The 21,516-nt window shown below is 41.1% G+C and overlaps 1 protein-coding gene across 3 annotated transcripts; it reads left to right on the top strand.

Annotated features, from left to right (window-relative positions):
* Nucleotides 1–2,695: 2,695 nt before the first annotated feature.
* On the top strand, nucleotides 2,696–4,791 carry LOC147899280 (hydroxycinnamoyltransferase-like). 3 transcript variants are annotated; one of them, XM_087378111.1, is made up of 3 exons: nucleotides 2,696–2,963; nucleotides 3,097–3,532; nucleotides 3,781–4,791. In XM_087378111.1, the coding sequence occupies exons 2-3, from the start codon at nucleotides 3,101–3,103 to the stop codon at nucleotides 4,708–4,710; spliced, it is 1,362 nt and encodes a 453-aa protein (XP_087234237.1). In that variant the 5' UTR covers nucleotides 2,696–2,963; nucleotides 3,097–3,100; the 3' UTR covers nucleotides 4,711–4,791. The 3 variants fall into 3 exon arrangements, with proteins under 3 accessions (XP_087234237.1, XP_087234238.1, XP_087234236.1); XM_087378112.1 differs by having other exon boundaries at nucleotides 3,094–3,532; XM_087378110.1 differs by having other exon boundaries at nucleotides 2,696–3,532.
* The last annotated feature ends 16,725 nt before the right edge of the window (nucleotides 4,792–21,516 follow it).

Below are 21,516 nucleotides of genomic sequence, written 5' to 3'. Positions count from 1 at the left end.
ACAAGGGCCATGATGGGCCCAGGCATGCGAGAATTGCCTCAAGCCCCTAGGCTTGAGCTCACCATGCTAATACTCTATTAACCAATGGGTGCTCGAGTCCAAAGAGTTACCTTACCCATATTAGGTGAATACCTTTACTAATCTAAAATTGGAGCTCTTCTTCTTCAATATAATTTTGGATACTTAAATGTACAAATATTTACTTCATGTTTTATGAATTATATTGCTATGCATCTATCTCTATGAACTAATACATTTTGAATTGTTTTCAATTGGGGACCAATTGAGCTTTTGACAAATGCTAGAGTATACACTTGACCTCACCACTTTATATCAGTGAGTTTCTTTCAATTAGGGGAACCAATTATTAACCTATTGACAACAGCTAGAGTATAATACTTGACCTCACCACTTTGTTTTTGTGGCTCTATGACTAGTGTACGAAGGCATAGCTATCAATACTAGCCTTATCCTAGTGTAAAGTTGGCTTCACAATGGAAACAGACTTTTATGGCTGAAAGAAGGGGTACTTAGTGCGAAAGAAGAGAGGGCTTAGAGGGCATTCCCATGAGGGGCAAATAATGAAATGCAGCAGACCCGAATTTGGGAGGTCTCCCTCATAGCTACGTTTATAGGGGAGGCAAAATTTTCAGTTTGGAGGTCGTTAAATTGAGGAAGTGGAAGAAGGAGCTCCCTGACGAAGACACAAAACCTTGGGCACTTCTTTAGGATTGCTTTATTCGTATGCGGTTCCTCGGTTTTGAAGCTTGTTAGCCCATGTGATGCCTGTTGCATCCACAAGATCCTCTCTGCATTCATACCACCTTCCTCACAAATGGCACACTCCCACACCACCAACGCTTTACCACGTGGCACAAAACCTCTCTTACAAGAGTGCATTCCCGCATCTTCCATGGAAGGACTCGGGTGGATAAAAAAGTTCTTGTCATGCGATTGGAAGGTTGGAACTTGGGGCCTTAGCACATGGATGGGGCTAGCATGGGTTTAGGATAGGAATCTTTTTATCTCATTACTCCCCTCCTACACCAAGTGGTCTAGGATGGATTTAGAATGGGAATAGCCACTTTTTCTCCCATGTGGGACCATGGCCTCTAGACCCTAGCAGCTAGAATGAGTTCCCCTTTTTTAGGGATTCAAAAACTTGGAAGGATGACATGTGTCCTTGTCCCCACATGGTCCCTACCTCCTAAACACATGAAATGATGCCATGTGTCCTCTTCCTCCTAAACCCATCCCTAGTTCTTTTTGGCCTGCCCTCTGAGTTGCTAAGGAGTAGCCTTAGCAATGGTTCGAGTTTTACAAAGCTAAAAATCCTGATTATTTCTATTTATTGGGGTGAGAATTTCCTATTGGTTGCTAGCAACTTTGGCAGGCTGGTATTTATAACTTTGGTACAAAGGTGATTGGTCCAAGTATTCTCCTTGTAAGAGGCTTTAATGCATGCATTTAGTGACTTTGCCCTCTCTCTCTCTCTCTCTCTCTTCTTCTCTCTCCCCTCTCCCCTTTCTCTTCTCCTTTTCTCTCTCTCTCTTCTTCTTCTTCTCTCTAGGCAAGCCCCCCCCCTCTCTCTCTATGAAATTCATATTGTTGACTTTAGACCATTTGCATTTACTATTCTTCTACACTCTTTTCTTTTCATGCCTCCAATTTTATGCTCTCTCTTAAGCATTTCACTCACCCACAGGTAGGCCTAGTGAATGATAGATATATATCATTCACCTTGTTTTGTTATCACATGGTGGGATGGGAATAGGATAGAAATATGCATGAGACCGCCTTTTCCCATTTCCATCCAATATTTCTTCCCTGGAACGGCCGTCACCCGTGCATGATGCCAAATGGGAAGAATGGAGGAGGGTCAAGTGGGTGCGACGGGCGTCACATGGGCTAACGTGTTCACGGGGACTCGAGGAGATAAAAAAGTCCTTGTCGTGCGATCGGAAGGTTGGAACAACGGCCGTGGATGATGGGAAGCTCGACGAACTTTATAACGTTTTGTGACGTAGAATCATGTGCGGACTAGTTATAACTTACCTTTCGTCCGATAATCGGACAGTCGACCCGACGTGGAGTTTGAACATACAACGATTTCTAGTTGCAATGAGACGGGCGTTAATCAGTACATACAACAATTTCTAGCTGGACTACAGCGTTTTTCAACCACTGTAATACAGTTCGGTTTGCAGTGTTAAAAATTGTTCTAAGGGAAGTTGGAACTTGGAGTTGGTTCAAGTCTATGGTGGAAGCGATTCGACGTCTAAATTCTAAGTACCTACGCAAGTTTGGGCCCTGCATACTTCGAAGTCGTGGGCCAGTGAGAGGCTGAGAGACAGAGAGAGAGTTTTTTACGTCGTAGGAACAATCCCAAGGAGCCAATTCTGAGAGAGACGAGCTGAGAGAGATTCGCACGGCTTTCCAATAAGTTTCAATCAACGTGTGCTTTGAAATGTCATGCGTGAGCTCAGGTTCTATAAAATCGCTTCGAATCGGCGTTATGATGGATTTGCAATCTCTCGAGTCACGAGTCTATCCCCCCTTCCAAGTTTCCACTTTAAAAATCCCGTCGAGATTCATATGGTATCCGGACAACTCGTGAGGCGCAAACAGCTAGTCTGCCGACAGGGGTTTCCACCTGCATTAAGCCCAGCCACTGTGAACGGTAAATTGCCTGCCGACAGGGGTTTCCACCTGCATTAAGCCCAGCCACTGTGAACGGTAAATTGCCTCCTCAGCTTTGCCTCTCTCCGAATACACCCGTGACCCGAGCTGTCACGACTCGCGAGTCGAAATCTCATCAGCTGCCCCGCTCTAGCATCCTAAAACCCATAGGCGCAGTTCCTGCTATAATTTTAATCGTCTTGGACACCGGACTGGGTGCTTGCACATTTTGGAACTCAGTACTGTTTTGAGTTCTGGTCATCAGAGACTACTCCCACACGCAGGTCAGTGATAAATGGTACAAGTAGTCGCCTAATGCTGTTGTGCTTTCATCTCTATTTGAGGTAGAGTTTGGAAGCCAGATGCCCTGCGACTTTTTCCCGCATGTTATTGATTAAGAATTGCATTTTGAAGTAGAAAAATGGAGTCGGATCCTCGAGTGAGTTTACTGGAAAAGTCCGTGATCGTGCCGTTCACGCCCACAAAGAAAGGGCACATGTTTCTCCCAAGTCTAGATATTTTCTGGCAGGACATTCACTACAACCGGAGAGTTATCTTTTATAAGACCAGCGTTCAAGGTTTGTCAAACGCAATTGAAACTTTGAAGACTAGCCTGTCGCATGTGCTTGTCCCTTACTATCCCTGGGCGGGAAGATTGGCACTAGGAGAGGACAGAAGACTGGTTATCGATTGCAACGACCAGGGGGTTGAATTCGTGGAGGCTTCCACCGATTTGCCGTTGAGCTATCTAGAAGAAGATGGCTTCCAGATGAAAGCCTTTTTCGACAACCTGTGCCAGCACGTGGAGCACATAGGCGAGAGCCTATACAGGAGCCCTTTGCTATCGGTGCAGGTGAGCGCGGCATATATCCATGAGAAAGATTAGGTTGATATAAACTTAGCCTTGACGATCTCTTAAGCTTAAGGTCTCAAACTGTGCGTAGATGTATGGCTCAATGAATATAGTCTGAAAGTGTCGATTGTGGGTATAAGGCTGGCTAACAGTCTGTGTGCTCAAGGGCAGGGTCGGTAAGCAAGCAAGTACAAGATCTAAGCGGTTGCGAAAGATTGCGGAGCTGATTGAATGAGATTGTTGGGCAGGCAACACGGTTCGCCGACGGAGGGCTGGCGGTGGCAGTCGCGCAGAGCCATGTGGTGGCGGACGGGCAATCACTGTGGAATTTCATGGTGGCATGGGGGGAGACTGCGAGGGGGGTGGATCTATCGATGGAGCCATTACACGATAGAAGGAGGCTAGAGCTGAAGAACTCATCAGAGGAGAAGGCAAAGCTAAGCTTCATGGAGACTTTAGAAAAAGCTGGAAACAAAGAGACGGAGTCGTCGGAGAAGACGACGACCGGGGGAAAAGATAAGGGCAGCGGAGAAGACGACCCTTTGGTTCAGGCCCTCTTCGTCATGTCCTCTTCCGCCATCCAACACCTCAAACGCCTCGCTGGTTCCCCCCCTCGCTCCACTTACGAGGTCGTCTGCTCCCACTTCTGGCACCACCTCACCGTCGCTCGCCAATCTCTGCCCTCGGAGCCCACTTACCTCGCCATCCTTGCCAACCTCCGCTCGCGCCTCTCCTCACCCCTCCCACCCAGCTACTTCGGCAATGTCATCATGTTTAGCCTCGCTTGCGCCACGGTTGGCACGCTTGTCTCCGAGGAGATCGGCGAGACCGCCGGCCGGATCCACGCCGCCATCGACCAATGCCAGGAGAGCGACCTACAAGGGTTCATGCATTGGCTTGAGCTGCGCCATAACCGCATATCGTATGAGGTCTTTCCGACGGGCTGTATGATGAATGTGGCAAGCTCACCAAGGTTCCCAGTGTACCAAGTGGATTATGGGTGGGGGAGACCTGCTGCTGTTCGCTCTGTCAAAGTTGAGGGGGATGGTGAAATAGTCTTGTTTGGTGGCAAGCCTGAGGCTCCTAGTGATGTGGAAGTATGCATGTGCTTGACTTCTAGCGCCTTGCAAAGGCTTCAGCAAGACCCTGAGTTCCTTGCCACGTATATCCCCGTTTAAAGGAAAAGGAATTCTAGCTTGTGGTTGAACCACGTATCTAGGTAATAACCTTGGATTTACACTAATCCAAGGGTTATTGATTCTTGCCAGCATCTTTGTTCCCGTTTGCTCCATCAATTGCATCGGTTTCTCATCCTTGATGACCGATCTCTTGCCTCCCCCTCTTAGCTTTGCTAGCCATGGCTCCCCTCCCCCCCCCCCCCACCAAAAGCCTTTCGAAACCGAATACGCCAAGTCCAACCGTTCCACATGCAAGAAGTGTTGAAGACTTATCAGCAAGGATTGCTAAAGTTGTGTCCGCTACACAGTTTGATGGCTATATGCCTGTAAGTCTTTGTTCCCGGCTCTGCTTTCTTTTTAATTGCAATGGAATGTTGTCCTGATGTGGAATCAAATCCTTATTGGTTGCCGTTCATTTTGCCTTCGCTTTATCTGTTGCTGCAAGTTTGTGAAAATATTATTGAATTCAAATGCATACAATGAATTCAAGTTTGTGAAAATGTTATTGAATTCAACTGCATACAACGAATTCAATCATCGCAGTATTGTATGCTAAATGTAGATCGTCAACAAGTTGAAGTAAAAAGATAGGTGTGAAGAGCAGAAAGCAGGGCAAAGTTTTGCAGGCTTCAATGCTCAAATATTTTTAAATGAGTGTCTCCTTAAGAATTTTGCGATGCTAATTTCCATTGGTGCTGTAGGTTTGGCATCACTCTTATATATTGAAGAAGCCAATGCAAATCAATCGCGGTTATAAGTAGACATACATCGGCTCTGTAGGAAGGAATGCATGTGCTCAATGGTTGTAATTCTCGTTCTTGATCCTCACGTTGAGCAATTGGGCTCTCCGATTCTACTAGATTGGCACAGGCGGAGGGTTTTTGCACGAGGTTTGGAACCTTACCACCATAACCATGGGACTTGCAGAAAGAGTAGACCTGGTCATTGGTTTCTTGGGACTACAAAATGGTTTCAGCATGGTGCTTAACAAAAAGGGTCCAACACCCTTCCCCAGTGGAGACATATCTCTCAGCCCGATCAGGACTTTCGCAGACATGGAGTTCATTGTGGTAGATGAGGGCAGAACTATTGACGAGATTGCCGACCTCCCTACCAATCTCAGAGTCATTTTGTCCTCACAAGAATTCTGAGTGTGGTAGAGTACACTGATTCCAATCATCTTCCATTGCAATTCATGTTGCATAACAAAACATGGCAATATCCAGTGGTGCAAACACCAACGGAGGTGATACAGAGATTTGGGAATTGATGAATCTGAGCATCTATGCGCATCTTCTTAGTCCCACATGAGAATCGATTTGACTCAGCACCTTGGAGCCCATATCCGTAAGGTGGGCATTGAAAATGCCTTATTCCACATCAGTTAATCCTTTGTTGCTTGGGATGGTACCCCTCCCCTTCCAAACCAGTCCATAGTGTAGAGAGAAGTTTTAGTGCGAGCCTTTGATTTGGCATCTAGAAGTTTGTGATCAAGAGGGGCACATGCTTGATCATTGCACTCTACATCAATTGGGGCTCTCGATGTCACCCAGTGCAAGATCTCTAAAGTACTTTTGACCCCCTGCCTAGGGCCCTTTATATAGGGCAGTAAGCCCTCCAAATGAGGCCAATTGGCCCCCCAACATACTAGTCAAGCAGAACTCTCAACCCTCTCCGTTATTAAAGGGCAGTTTTCTCTTTTGATGAGAGCAGTACTTTTGCACACCGTAGCAAGTAGTGTTGGTCCTTATCCTAGCCCATATCCATAGGCTCTTCCTTGGAAAGTTGGTTCACATGGGGTTGGGCACATTGATCTCTCTGCTCTACTCGCCCTTGCCAAGACTAATGCTCACGATATCACTACAATAGCACCCAAAAGATGAAGCAAACACCAAGAAGAGTCCCCTAGCTAGCTATCAATCGATTGACTATCCATCTAAGTAGATGAACTTGTGTATGATATCTATGGGACCAACTCCACTAGGCGGCTAAGGGGAGAGGAAAGCTCATCTAACAATGGCTCAGGATTGGGTGAGAGCTAGCATCAAGGAAGAAAATCAATGATACAATGCTAGTGTTGCTCAACTTGTCTGGGTCTATCCTCCTACTCTATAGTCTTTGTGATGTGGACCACTGTCTAGCAAGTGCTACCTTTACTCAAGTGGTTTATCTACCCATGTCATAAAGAGAGGACATATCTCTATCCTCATGTGAGTAACCACCCATTGTGAGGTCTATCGAATCATGCCCTTTGACTATCTCCTCATTTGGTTCCCTATTCTCTCTCTCTCTCTCTCTCTCTCTCTCTCTCTCTCTCTCTCTCTTTTCTCTCCACTCTACTAGTCCTTGCTTTTGTTCATCATCCCTTTTCTTTCCACCTTCTCTGCAGAAGGAGGGGCATGTGTTTATGAGGATGTGAGGCAAAAGGAGATAGACTTACTAGTAAACAATGCTCATCCAACCCACATACCTGAGTGTATGGTGGGAGTTCCAACTTTGGCACCAATTGAAATAGGCTTGGGATATAGCATTCAGAAATACAGTTTCTTGTTGGAACCGTTCATAACACTTTCATATTCTGCATATCCTGCAATTATTTGCATTGCACGTGACCACATTTTGAACTAGAAGCCTGTCAAAGACTGCTTGTGCTTCCACAAGGAAGTCCTATTTTGCATACGTATTGACCAAGGTGCTCCAAAGAAAAGGATCTCTTTCCCACCCATTCCTGATGATCTCAGCATGTATTTCTCAGCCCTTTTCTATCGCTCCTACATTGCCACAAGCTTTCAAGCTTCAACCAAATGTCACGGCATCCAGCCCCTTTTTGGAAATTGTCCCATGAGTTTTTCAGCCCTTGTCTATGGCTCCTATGTTGGCATAAGCTTTCAAGATTTAAACAAATGTGATAGCATCCAAAGAAACACCATCCATTTGCATCTATTTGAAATAGCACAATGCTTTGTCACCAAGCCCACATTTAGGATACCCTTTAATAAAGCTTGTCACATGCTTCTTTTGATGTTGCAAGCATGCCACATTTTGCATACATATTGACAAATGGGCATATCCCACAATTAGTGCCCTCCAAAGACCACACTTTGAACTAGAATCTTATCAATCTCTTCCCTTATGTTTGCAAGGTAGCCACATTTGCCATACATGTCGACCAAAGTGTGCCAACAAATGGATCCCTTTCCAACCCCTTTCTTGCAATTTGACCATGTATTTCTCGAAGAATTTGATGGAGGTCACTATTGGTGAGGGAAAAACAAGGTTAAACTCTAGATTTGGAGGATCTTAGCTATTGAGGTAGCCAAAGCATAGGTCTCTGTATCTATCTTTGTGTCTACTCTACCTCAGCTATTGAGGAATCCAAAGAGCAGTTTGAATACGGCTAGGGATGCTATTTGTTGGAATGGCCAACAATCTGTTGTGCCGAAACTTTCACTAAGGCTCCATGCTTTATCCTTCATAGATTAAATCAAAGAGCTCCTAGAAGCAACCTGCCCAAACATAGTTTCATGCACTTATTTGATCATCAAACTGCCCAAAGGATTTCCTTGCCTACGTTGTGCAATACGTTGATGATGGAGGGGGTTGTTGTTGTTCCCACTAAGCGACTACTTCCAAATGGAGTTGAACAGTGACAAGCAGTGCTTCCTGTGCTGCCTTTTATTCTTGCTTGATTGCTATGCATAAAGTGTGAGCTTGCATTTTCTTCATTAGCAGGGTCTATACTCTATGCAAAGAGTTTTCTTGACATCCCCATAAACCATCCTATGAACTTCGCATCAACTATGAGCAGAGTCACTTTGCAATATTTAATGTATACAGAGCAGTCTCCCAATTGGGTTGGAATCTTTACACTTCGGAGCGGATTAAATGCAGAGTCTTGATGTTCCGGTTGTGGGTTTCTTTTTGTCATTACCATGATTTCACCATTTTTTAGTACTCCTTTCCTCATCGAGGTTACCAAGATAGACTATGTAAGACAAGAATGACAAAATAGTTCCCTTTTGTTGGATCTGTGCTTACAAAAGTTATGTTAGGAGGTGGTAAGCCAGTCTCAAAGAATTGAGTGCTCATGGAATCAGAAATGAGCAATAAGAAAAATCTCTCCTTTGTGCAAGGATTTGTCTTTGATAAGGAGAAATCCTATTAAATGCAGTTTTGGACTGATTGACTGCATCAACCATGCAGAGGGCATTCAATGCAAGCTTCCAAGAATATAATGAATGCATCAGCCATGCAGAGGGCATCCAACACTAAGGGTCCATAGCTTTATCATGTGTCAAGGATTGAGCTCAACTCATCACAAAAAGGACTTGACATCTGTGCAGGACATGCCTCCGCTGAAGCATTGCCAAGCTCAAACCAGACAGAATCCACAGATTTTGGGTTTGACATGGGACATAGATGCAATGGAAACAATACAAAGAAAACTAGAGCCATGTATGCAACCCACATTACTTGCTTCCATGCCTAAATGTACAGTCACCATTTGGACAGCCAACATCCAGTGTTTATAAGGAATTCAAGGATGGTGGTTCTCATGTCAAGTTTGAGTCATATAATGAAGTATAAGAGAGGTACAAAGCCATTACATTTCTTCAACAGTTTGATGGGTGGTTTGTTTATGTAAGCATCTAAGATCAGGAAGGTTGCCACTTTCTTGAAAGGCAATGCACTTATGTGATATACCAACCTAATGCTTCAAGGAGCTGCTCTTTCCACTTGGTTGGAATTTAAACAAGTATTTTCCTCTACCTAGCTTACTCCAGCTTTTGAGGTGGAAGTACTCTCACATTGGCATGACTTGTCATATAAAAACAGCAAGAATCTTGAGGATTATACTCAAAGGTTTTGGGATGTGTTGCTACCATTGATCTCTTACAGGCATGTATCTTTGAAAGAGCAAATATAGAGGTACTATTATGGATTACCAAGTGAGTTGTGTGACTATTGCATCAAAACCAAGGTTGTTTCCATGACTCAGTTGATTGAGAATGCACAGATAGCCAATGCTTGGATGCAAGAGAGAATTAGGGTTTCAAGGACAGCAAGAAAGAGGACAAAAAACGGGATGCCAAGCATCAAGAAATGAAGGACAGTAAATTGGAAGGTAATGGATTGCATCCAAACCCATGAGCTGCTATAAACACAATCATGAATCTCTATGAGCATGGGAGCTACCAGCCAACTAGGCCCATCCAAACCAGTCACAACCAAAGGAGAAGGTACTCCTATGCTGCCACATCAATGCATATTCGTATAGCCAACCACAGATAGCTCCTGTACAAGGATTGTGTAAGTTGTAAGTTCTGCATTATAAAGGATTATATAGACAACACGTATAGCCACAAGTAGTACTCAGCTTGGTATACCATCTGCCTACAATTCCATACAACCCAACTGTTTGGCTAGTAGTTAATATTAGCATACCGACTGTCTGTATAGTCTGTACGCTTTTAGCCTATAGAGCACCAAATGGAACTACTTTGTGTGCTGGTCTATACACACACACACACACACACACACATACACATAGCTAGCCTATGAATTTCATACGGTCGTGCTACCTATGATCCAACCAAGGGCTTCGTGCAGTCCGTACAGTGCATACAATAGCTTGTCATTCCACTATGCAACGATACTACCCGTACATGCATAGCTCCCATGATGCCTAACAGCCCTCCGCTGTCATCCAAAATGAGGCTAGTTGGCCATCCTATTGCACCCTTTTTTTTTGTGCTCAAAATTTGGGGGCTTTTTGTAGGAGTGGATAGCCCTTGCTTCCCTGATCATTTCTATGTATGAGAATCCTAAAATGGTGGAGGATTGAGTCAACATTGAAGGGATTTTCTCTCAGGTGCAAGAAAGAGAAGATCTACTATTTTCCTACACCAAATTCAATCATTCTTGGCTTCATCTGTTTGCCCTAAGATCTTGAGGCTACTCCCAAAGTCTGGTGGTGATTCGAGATTGTTTGGAGGAGCTGTGAGCAATTTCAACCTATAGAAATTTGCATTTTCTAGCAACTAGTAGCATTTCTTCTCCGAATTCTGATAAGTTGGCCTCAGAGGAGTTGCCTCTACTCTAGGAACACCCACACCAAGTTTAATCACTCCAAGAAATAGAAATCCAAATCTATATTGGAACGCTTGCAGTGAGCATAGCAAGTGGCCGCATGTAGGCTAAAGACCTGTAATGTTCGATTATTGTCCATCCTTCCGGTGTCTGAAAAGCATATCTGGCCCATCTAACCTAGGTGTGGGAAAGCCCCCCTCATTCCTAGCTCCTCTTCTGCAAGCTTGAAACCATACAAACTCAACACACCATATAGCTCGCTACACATATACCTAGAACAAGAACCACCCAAGATGTTGATATGGCATGTTAGCCATTTTAACACTAATACCTAAATGAAAATTACTATATACTAAATGCAAAGTTCTATATCCCAAACTCAAATTGCTACATGCTATATACAAAATACTGTGTGCAAAACACTAAATCATACATTCCCAAATGCAAAGTACCATGTGCAAAATGCAAAGTGCTATGTTCTATATCCCAAACTCAAATTGTTCATCCTATATGCAAAATACTAAGTGCAAAATGCAAAATGATATGAACCCAAGGAAGGGCATGTTCCTTGGTCTTACAAGTTTTGGAGAGGAAATGTGCCAACTCTCCCCCCACACGAATGTGTGGTTAAGTTTATTTGTTTATGTGTTGGATACAAAGTGCTATGTGCTAATGCAAAAATACTAGTGAGTAAATTCTATGTGCTATATGCAAAATACTAATTACAAAATACAAAATCATACATTTCTAAAAACAAATTACCATGTGCAAAATGCAAAATACTATGTTCTATATCCCAAACTCAAATTGCGAAATGCTATATGCAAAATTGAAGCCAAGGAAGGGCACGTTCCTTGGTCTTATAATTTTTGGAGAGGAAATGTGTCGATTCTCCCCCCACACGAATGTGTGGTTAAGTTTATTTGTTTATGTGTTGGATACAAAGCGCTATATGCTAAATGCAAAAATGCTAGTTGCTCAATGATAAGTGCTAATTCTTAATGCAAAATGCTATAAACAAAATTCATAGAGTTAAATCTTAAATTCAAATTGCTACCATAAAAATAAAAAGTGATAAATGAAAATGCTATGTCCCAAATTCAAATAGCTACCAAAAAAATGCAAAAAAATATATGTTAATGCAAAATGTAAAATGATATGAACCTAAGGAAGGACATGTTCCTTCGTCTTATAATTTTTGGAGAGGAAATGTGCCGACTCTCCCCCTACACAAATGTGTGGTTAAGTTTATTTATTTATGTGTTGGATACAAAGCGCTATATGCTAAATGCAAAAATGCTAGTTGCTCAATGATTAAGTGCTAATTGTAAATGCAAAATGCTTTGTACGAAATTCAAAAGTGTTATATCCCAAATTCAAATAGGTACCAAAAACATGCAAAAAAATATATGTTAAATAGAAACTCCTATGTGCAAAAAGAAAAAAGCTATTTATAATGTGAAATGCTATATGCTACATTCAAATTCCTATATGCTATATTCCAATTGGTATCAAATTGGTAAAAATATAAAGTGTTAACAACCTTGATATTTTCTTTGCAGATAATTTTGAATTGGTGAATTTCAAGTCATTTTTAACGAGTTTTTAACGCTTTGATCTAAAATGGGAAAATAAAGTAGGTGCTGAACTACTTTAACATATAATTTACTTTAAAAATATGAAAAGGTCACTTATTGAAAGAAGAGAACGTGCTTCCTACATTAGCATAGAAAACAAGAAAAGACAATTACAACCGAGTTTCTCTTCATGGCTATTCATTTTTAAATTTCTAAAAGAATGGAACCAAATTTCTTATCAATATATTTTGAAGATGCAATATTGTGTATTTTGTGGTAGAATAGAATTTAACACAAGTTCTTTTACAAAGTTAAAATTAGTAATATCACTACTAGAATCAAGTTTAACACCATATGACTTATCCAATATGTTCATAAGTTTGCATGTAGAAAATGGCCTAGGATATAGATTAAAAATAGCTTGTAAAGCATGCATAGATAGTCCATTCAAAAAGTTGTACTCGGTTCCCTATGATCCAGACTACTTATAAAATGTATTAGTTGTGGACATATTTCAAATGCAAATGATTTCTATAATCGATATATCCCTAAACGTTTCTAAAGGTATTACATCTTTAGTAATAGGTATACTACAAAGAACATTGATGTTGGATAATCCACTAATATGTTGGAATCACCAGCAAAGATTTTGTAGTAACTTAACAAACTTACTATCAACAACGAAACATGTTCTAGCGTTTAACTCTAGAACAAATCCCATATTTAAAAAATACTTGACAATATATGAACGACCACATCTAAAACTAGGAGTAAGTGTTCTTTCTTTAGAAGTTATTTTTGATATTCTTGAAAGACAATCTGCTGACTCACCATTGGATCTTATGAAAATTGAACATGAGGACAACTACTTGTCATTACTAGAACAAATTAACATGCTACCTACAACTCATCAATTCAAAAAAAATACATCGCAGGAAGTCGACACAATTGTACTTCGTGATTCAACAAGAATTATTGAGCATCAGCTCATAACATCTATGGAAGGTCTGTCACAATGTGATGAATTAACACTTGAGTATGCATCATTCCCATTTCTCTATCCTTTCGGATATGGTGCTCATGATGGCAAGATGTTCTTCAACGTATATTTAAAAATGAGAATATCAACATTGTTCTCCGTGTTCACTCTTTACAAACCATACTTGTTATTGATGTACCAAATACGTCAATCTATTATAATAGCAAATTCTACTCAAACTACAGTATTACAAAGAGATATTGACCAACAAAGATGACAAGATCCAAGAATATCTAAACAAGAGATAATTTTGGACTTTTTCTGTTGTTTTTGGACGAAGCCCAAAAATCCTTCCCAAATGAAAACTTTACTTTGTGAAAATATCCTTCCCAAATCAAAATTTTACTTTCTGAAAATAGTCTTCCCAAATCAAAAGTTCACTTTATGGCACTATCATATTCACATAAAAATATTGTTTTTTCAATCTATACTTTTGCACCAACATGCAAGAATTTGAAATAATCCTATATTAGAAATTCTAGCTATATCTAAGTTATTTGTTGATTTTATTATTTTTAATATTTTTCCTTGATGTTTTTCCTTGACGTGATAAATTTATAAATCCATGAAATGAGACTTAAATATTTCATGAAAATAACATTGTCACTCGCAATATGCACAAAATTTTTAAAACTTTTAATAAATAGAAAAAAGACATGATGCCATAAGACCCAAGTTTTGTATTGAACCAAAGAGGTATAATAGCAATCATAGCTATTATTATATGATTACATTGAGAGACGTTGCTCTCAGCTAGAGAAATGATATAGATTGAACATATGTTTACAATTTAAATTGTTGCTCTTAAAGAGCCTCAATTTGTGCCATCTACATAATTTGACTTCCCATTGTCTTATTGCTCAATGTCACGACAGTCCCTTGCCACGTGCCATTTGCATAATTTGACTCCCACTTGTCTTGCCAAGCCTTGCCCCTTGGGTGCATTGACTCCCCATTGTCTTATTGCTCAATGTGAGAGTCCCTTGCCAGGTGCCATCTGCATTAACTCCCTATTGTCTTGCCAAGCCTTAACCCTTGGGTGACATCTAGTGCAAAATACAGGTGCCATCTACATTAACTCCCACTTGTCTTGCCAAGCCTTGCCCCTTGGGTGCATTGACTCCCCATTGTCTTATTGCTCAATGTGATAGTCCCTTGCCAGGTGCCATCTGCAATAACTCCCTATTCTCTTGGCAAGCCTTGACCCTTGGGTGACATCCAGTGCATATTTTGACTCTCATTTGACATAGGAGGTGATGACTCTAATTATAATTGTCTTGGATTGGCTTCTTGCCTAGTACCCAAATAAAATCCTTCAATGGACTTCAATACAAAGCTTTAATCATGGACATTCTTCATTTGCATTGTCTCCTTCTACTTCCTCCATGGCGAGCATCCTTAAAAATTTGTGTATATGCAAAATAGTTTGATGTGGTATTTTTATTTTTCCTTCTACCTCATATCCCATGCGCTTCTTTGATTTCATTGCCCTTGAATGCCAAGACACTGTGATTGTCTCCATCGAAACTTGAGAGACCGCTTCATCATTTGGGACCCACTCCTTCATTATACAATTAGTATACAATGTGTTGTTATCCATATTCTCCTTCCTGCCCTTTGGCTCATACCATACTGCTGTAAATGTTGTAGCTCTCCCTTGGTCATCTCTTTGCACATCAACTACTTTTGCAACCCAAAACTTCACATTCTCATATTCATCATCCGATGGCCGAACCACAACAAAACAATTGACCTCTATATCTACTTGTGGCATAAACTCTCTCTTCTTCGGTCCACAATATGGATGTGGGAGTAATGATACAAATTCATTTTCAAAGACTGGAGCTGGGCGCAAATCGTTATGAACATTTGGCCAAAACATATTGCATTCTTCCTTGACATCCTTTGAGCCTCGCATTCTCTCAAGGTCCTTTATTAAATTTCGTGTCTTGTTAATTACAGTGGTAGTGTGTTCTCTCCAAGTAGGCTTCGAACCAGGATATCTCCAGAGCATTTCCTCTTTGTATGTAATAAATGCTTTTAGTCCTTCTATTTCACAGTTAAACCTCTCATTGAATTCTTGTATAGGAGCCCATGTTGGATACCTTTCCTTGCTGGGAATTGAAGTTAAGAGACTGTAAGGTTCTTTAGGTTCCCATTTTGTATCATGAGAATATTGTTGCCATTGCATTACGGGTTTTTCATCTTAAAAAAAAAAACGAAAGTAGTGTGGATTGGTATGACCTGTCAATGCATCACCACCCGTTTGTATGAAAGGTAGAATGAAGCTCTTCCAATCATAAATTCTTTCGAGCCTCTCACATACTGTACTTTCCTTACGACCACTAACTTGCCTACCACATCTTCTTACCAAGTCATCTATTATCTCCACATCCTTGCATTTAAGCTCCCTTGAGACTGTGCTAAAAACCTAATCGATATCCTCATGTGTATGCCCAACATACAAAAATCCACATTCGACCTCATTGAAGATTCGATGAGCAACTAGCATGGAGCAGAATACAAACATGAGTACATTCTTATTTTCTTGCCAGCAATTATCAGCTTGTATTCTCAAAGTCGGAGGTAGGCGATCTTTTTCTGCATGTACATTGCGAATTGCCTTCATAATAGATGTTACAACTTGATTACTATCATGTGGATGCAAGGAATCAATCCATATATCTGCAAAGAACTTAATTCCATGCACTAACACTCCACATAGATGTGTCTTTAGAAAGTGCTTTCCTTGTAATTTAGGTGGAGTGGCAACAAAACGAGGCAATGTTGTTGTATTCTGATCCATGCCATCTACAATAAGGCACATGTAGTCATCGGGATGCGAAATAGCTTGCTCCTTCCAAAATGCATATTTTTGTCTGGAATGTCGAATAAGGTCATGATGAGATTTTTGGTTTTTTTTGTATAATTCCCTTTGATTTGGACATGTTGCACTCTCAATCACTCGCTTTAAATCATCACAGACATTGCACTTTGACATTTTTTGCCTCCTTGGGATTTTAACATATCCAAAGTTCTTCTTCCAAAGAGTATACAAAGTATGAGAAGAAGCTACGGCATCCCCTTTGCCTTTGCTTTTCTGCAATAGAGTCAAATACTTCGAGCTTTGTCAAGCCCATTGGAAGGTGCATTTTGGTGATCGCATCACTGTTAGGGAGTTTGGTAGATATATGGGATTGAAGTAAAACATTTTCATGTATGAAGTCTTCCAAAATTGCTGTTGCCCTGACAGTTGAGATTCTTGATTTGGACCTTCCTCTATTATCGTGAATGCTAAATTTGTTGCCGCCCTTTGCCTTGGTGACTAAATCCCAATATGTACCATGGGATAATCCAGTAATATTGCGATATGCCTTATTGCAAATCCTTTTTCCATTTACGAGAGGTTTTACCTTTTGTCTTGAACTTAGCCTTTTATTGCCATTCTGAAGAAAGCAAGAGAGACTTGTGAGAAGGTATTCATTTCTTTCGCTTCCTCTTCTTTGCCACACGTGTCCTCTACATTCCCTGATGTCTGCAAGATCAATGAAGCGCATACATCTTCGCTTGCAACATAGATATCCCAATGCATTTAACATGTTCTCCTCCTTCATTACTCTCTTCCTCTTTGGTTGCTTTTGTGGATCTGCCTAGATTCGCTTTCTCTTCATGCATATGTATGACCGTTTTCGTTCCTCGTGCACGTTGTTATCTGTATTTATGCACTTCTTCTCCTCACATTTATTTGTAACCAAGCATCCATGATTGGTCGTTGCATCCTTAGCCATATCACAATCAAAGTTAAATATTGAATAATCCTCTGTTGATCTCATCCTCGTTTTTAACATACTCTTAGGACCATTCAATGAATTCAATATTCTACGAGAGTATTGAGAACCTTGAAACTCTTCCACTCCTGAGAGAACATCACTCATTGGGACATCTTGCATGGCTTTCACAAATCCACAAGCTTGATTGACACCAGGTTTGTTAATATGCATGAACTCATCCACACTTGACAAGACATTGCTATTGAAACCTTTGCCCTTCTCACTGTGCAAGAATTCATCCACCCCAGATAAGGCTTCGCTTCTAAAATCATTTGGTTTCTCGGAACCAATGAACTCATCCACTCCAAATAAGATGTCACTTCTATAATTGAGTACATTGAAATCATCCACATTTGAAGTGATAAAGCCTGGCACATGGGCACGCTTTTTAGGTCCTTTGATATTGTAGTATACCTTGTTTTTATCATTAAAAACCATGTGCCTCTTTCTCATGTTTAAAAATTGCATGCTCCATCTCATATTCTTGCCTATCTCATAGTAGGGATCACATAAGGATGTTATGTTATCAACCATACCATCATCAGTTACTTTTAGAATCCTCATCTGTGAAAATGACCATTGCTCCACTTGTTCAAATCCCAATACTTCACCTTCTACTACAGTCTTATTTGCAAATGATCTCATTTGTAAAATGTCCCCTATAGTAAAATCCAAGGTGGTGCACTTTGTATTCTTGATAATGTATGTTGCATAAGTCTTATCTTTGTCCCATGCTATAAATGATTTGTTGGATGTATTGTAGGGCATAACATCTCCAAGTGTTTCCATATCTCCACATTTATACTTTAGCTCAACATGTGCGCTAAGAATCTTTGATACAGTAACTGCCACCTTATCTTCGCCAAGTCTTTGAAAGTGGCAAACTGAATTGGGATCACTATCATGGATTGTAGCAAATGCAACTACTTCTCTTTTGCTACATAAAATTGCATCCATCCCTGGAACAAAATCTATAGCCATCTCCTTTGTGAGAGTCCTTCGCAAGCAAGCTGCAGTAGCAACAATTACATAAATATTAGTCTCTTTTTAATAATCTACTCATTTATTATAATTTTTAATTAATACTTAATTTATTGGTGGGAGAAGTTATCCGATCAAGTACTCATCAGATGGACATGCCAAGTTATCCTTTTCATGGTCGATCAAGCATTAAATACTATTTTTGCTCTAGTGTCATGCACATCCGTAAAAAAACACGTTACTAGGTATGTTATCTGATCAAGCACTTATGGGATGGGCGTGCCACTTTGCATGTAAGTCAATTCCACCTAGTTGAAGGTGTGTGCAAAGTATTGTGCCCATCGGATATGCTTTGCATTGTCGATCAAGCATAAAACACCATTTTTGGCTTAGTGTCATGCACAACCATGAAAAAACACGGTCCTAAGTGTATTAATCAAACAAGTACTTATCGGATGGGGGGCTCCACTTTTCACACAAGTCCGTTTCAACTAGGTTGAGATGTGTGCAAAGTATTGTCACCATCGTATATGCTTTGCATGGTCGATTACGCATTATATAATGTTTTTCCCATAGTGATATGCACATCTGCAAAAAAACACGCCCTTAGGTATGTTATCTGACCAAGTACTTATCGGATGGGTGTGCCTCTTTGAGAACATTTCAATACCACCTAGGTTAAGGTGTAGGAAAAGTATTGTTCCCATCGGATATGCTTTTCATGGTCGATCGAGCATTAAATACCATTTTTGCCTTAGTGTCATGCACATCCATAAAAAAACACGTTGCTAGGTGTGTTATCTGATCAAGTACTTATGCGATGGGAATGCCACTATGCATGTAAGTCAATTCCACCTAGTTGAAGGTGTGTGCAAAGTATTGTGCCCATTGGATATGCTTTCCATTGTGGATCAAGCATAAAACACCGTTTTTGCCTTAATGTCATGCACAACCATATAAAAACATGGCTGTAGGTGTGTTATTCAAACATCGGATGGGGGCTCCACTTTGCACGCAAGACCGTTTCAACTACATTGAGGTGCGTGCAAAGTATTGTCACCATCGGATATGCTTTGCATGGTCGATCATGCATTATACACCATTTTTTCCCTAGTGATATGCACATCCGCAAAAAAACACACCCTTAAGTATGTTATCTGACCAAGTACTTATCGGATGGGTGTGCCTCTTTAAGAAAATTTCAATATTACCTAGGTTGAGGCATAGGAAAAGTGTTGTGCCCATCAGATATCCTTTGCATGGTCGATCGAGCATTAAATACTATTTTTGCTCTAGTGTCATGCACATCCATAAAAAAACACGCTGCTAGGTATGTTATCCGAAAAGCACTTATGGGATGGGTGTGCCACTTTGCATGTAAGTCAAATCCACCTAGTTGAAGGTGTGTGCAAAGTATGTGCCCATCAGATATGCTTTGCATTGTCTATCAAGCATAAAACACCGTTTTTGCCTTAGTATCATGCACGAGGGGGTTCGGGCGGCCGCGGCTGCCAGGACCCCAAGGAGGGGAGTGAGGGGATGAGGGAAGGGGGGGGTAGAGGGAGGGGATGGAGGGAGGGAGGGGATGGAGGGGGAGGGGCATCCTGGTGGCCGCGGGACGAGAGGGAGGGGAGGCGAGGGAGAGAGAGAGGGGAGGGAAGGGAGAGAGAAAGGGAGAGGAGGGAGGGGAGAGGAGGGAGCAGAAGGCGAGAGAGAAGAGAGGAGGGAGGGAAGAGAGAGGGAGAGAGAGAGAGGGAGGGGAGAGGAGGGAGCGGAAGGAGAGAGAGGGGAGAGGAGGGAGGGGAGGGAGAGAGAGAGTGAGGGGAGGGAGAGAGAAAGCGAGAGAGAGAGTGAGGGGGGAAGGTATGGGAGAGAGAGAGAGAGTGAGGGAGAGAGAAGCAAGGGAGTAGAGGGAGAGAGGTCGAATTCTTACAAGAGCGACAAATAAGATTTGACTTAGGAAAAGAATGAAAGGGACTTACGAGAAGAAAGTATCAAGAAGAATGTTGAACACAAATTTGAATTCTTACAACTAAGAGTAGAACTATCACGAGCTCTTCAACACAAATTTGAATTCTTACAACTAAAAGTAGAACTATCACGAGCAAGAGCGACAAATAAGATTCTTGCTCAAATAAGATTTGACTTACTATCACGAGCAAGAGCGACAAATAAGATTTGACTTACTATCACGAGCAAGAGCAAGAGCGACAAATAAGATTTGACTTACGAGAAGAATGAAAGGGACTTATGAGAAGAAAGTATCAAGAAGAATGTTGAACACAAATTTGAATTCAAAAGGAACATACGAGAAGAAAGTATAAGAAGAATGTTGAACACAAATTTGAATTCAAATTTCCCTCTCTCTTTTGAAAATTCAAATTTATGCATGGGAGGAGTGGGCTAGTTTTTCTTATATATACTCTTCTTTCCATTCATTCATTCTCATTCTCTCCTCATTTCATTGAAGCAACCAAGAGCGGAAGAGAAAGGATAAGTAGAGCCTTACTTTTTTCACTTTTTCCAGGTACTTGCATTCTTTTTCATTCGTCTTGTAATTCTTTTTCTTTACTTACAATTCTTTTTCAATTAGTTCCTTGTTAAAGTTTTTGAATTCTATTTCTTAAAATTCGTCTTGTAAATCTTTTTCTTTACTTACAATTCTTTTTCAATTAGTTTATTGTTAAAGTTTTTGAGGAGGGGGGTTTTTTAGAAGGCATTACAATTCTTTTTAAATTAGTTTCTTATTTGAGTTTTTGAGTTCTATTTTAATTAGTTTCTTATTTATATTTGAGTTTGTAAATTTGAGAAATGAGAGAGAATAGGGAGGGAGAGAAAGAGAGAGGAGAGAGGGAAAGAGAGAAATTAAGAGAGAGAAGAGGGGCTCTTGGCAGCCACGACCGCCAAAGGGAGAGAGAGAATAGAAATGAGAGAGAGAATGAGAAATGAGAGAGGAGTACGGAGGGAGAGAAAGAGAGAGAGTAGAGAGGGAGAGAGAGAGAGAGATTCACAGAGAGAAGAGGGGCTCCTTAAATGAGAGAGAAGAGTAGGGAGGGAAAGAAAGAGAGAGGAGAGAGGGGGAGAGAGATAAAGAGAGAGAAGAGGGTCTCTTGGCGGCCGTGGTTGCTAGAGGGAGGGAGAGAGTAGGGAGAGAGAGGGAGAGAGAGAGAGAAAGAGAGAGAGGGAGAGAGAGAGAAAGAGAGAGAGAGGGAAAGAGAGAGAGGGAGAGAGAGAGAAAGAGAGAGAGGGAGAGAAAGGGAGAGAGAGAGAAGTTTAAGAGAATGAAACG

This window comes from Dipteris shenzhenensis, chromosome 8 (genome assembly GCF_047967505.1).
Source record: "Dipteris shenzhenensis isolate YYH24624 ecotype China chromosome 8, Dip_SZ_1.0, whole genome shotgun sequence".
Taxonomy (NCBI): domain Eukaryota; kingdom Viridiplantae; phylum Streptophyta; class Polypodiopsida; order Gleicheniales; family Dipteridaceae; genus Dipteris; species Dipteris shenzhenensis.
Note: the sequence above shows the minus strand (reverse complement) of the source record. Positions and strands in the feature narration are given on the sequence as shown.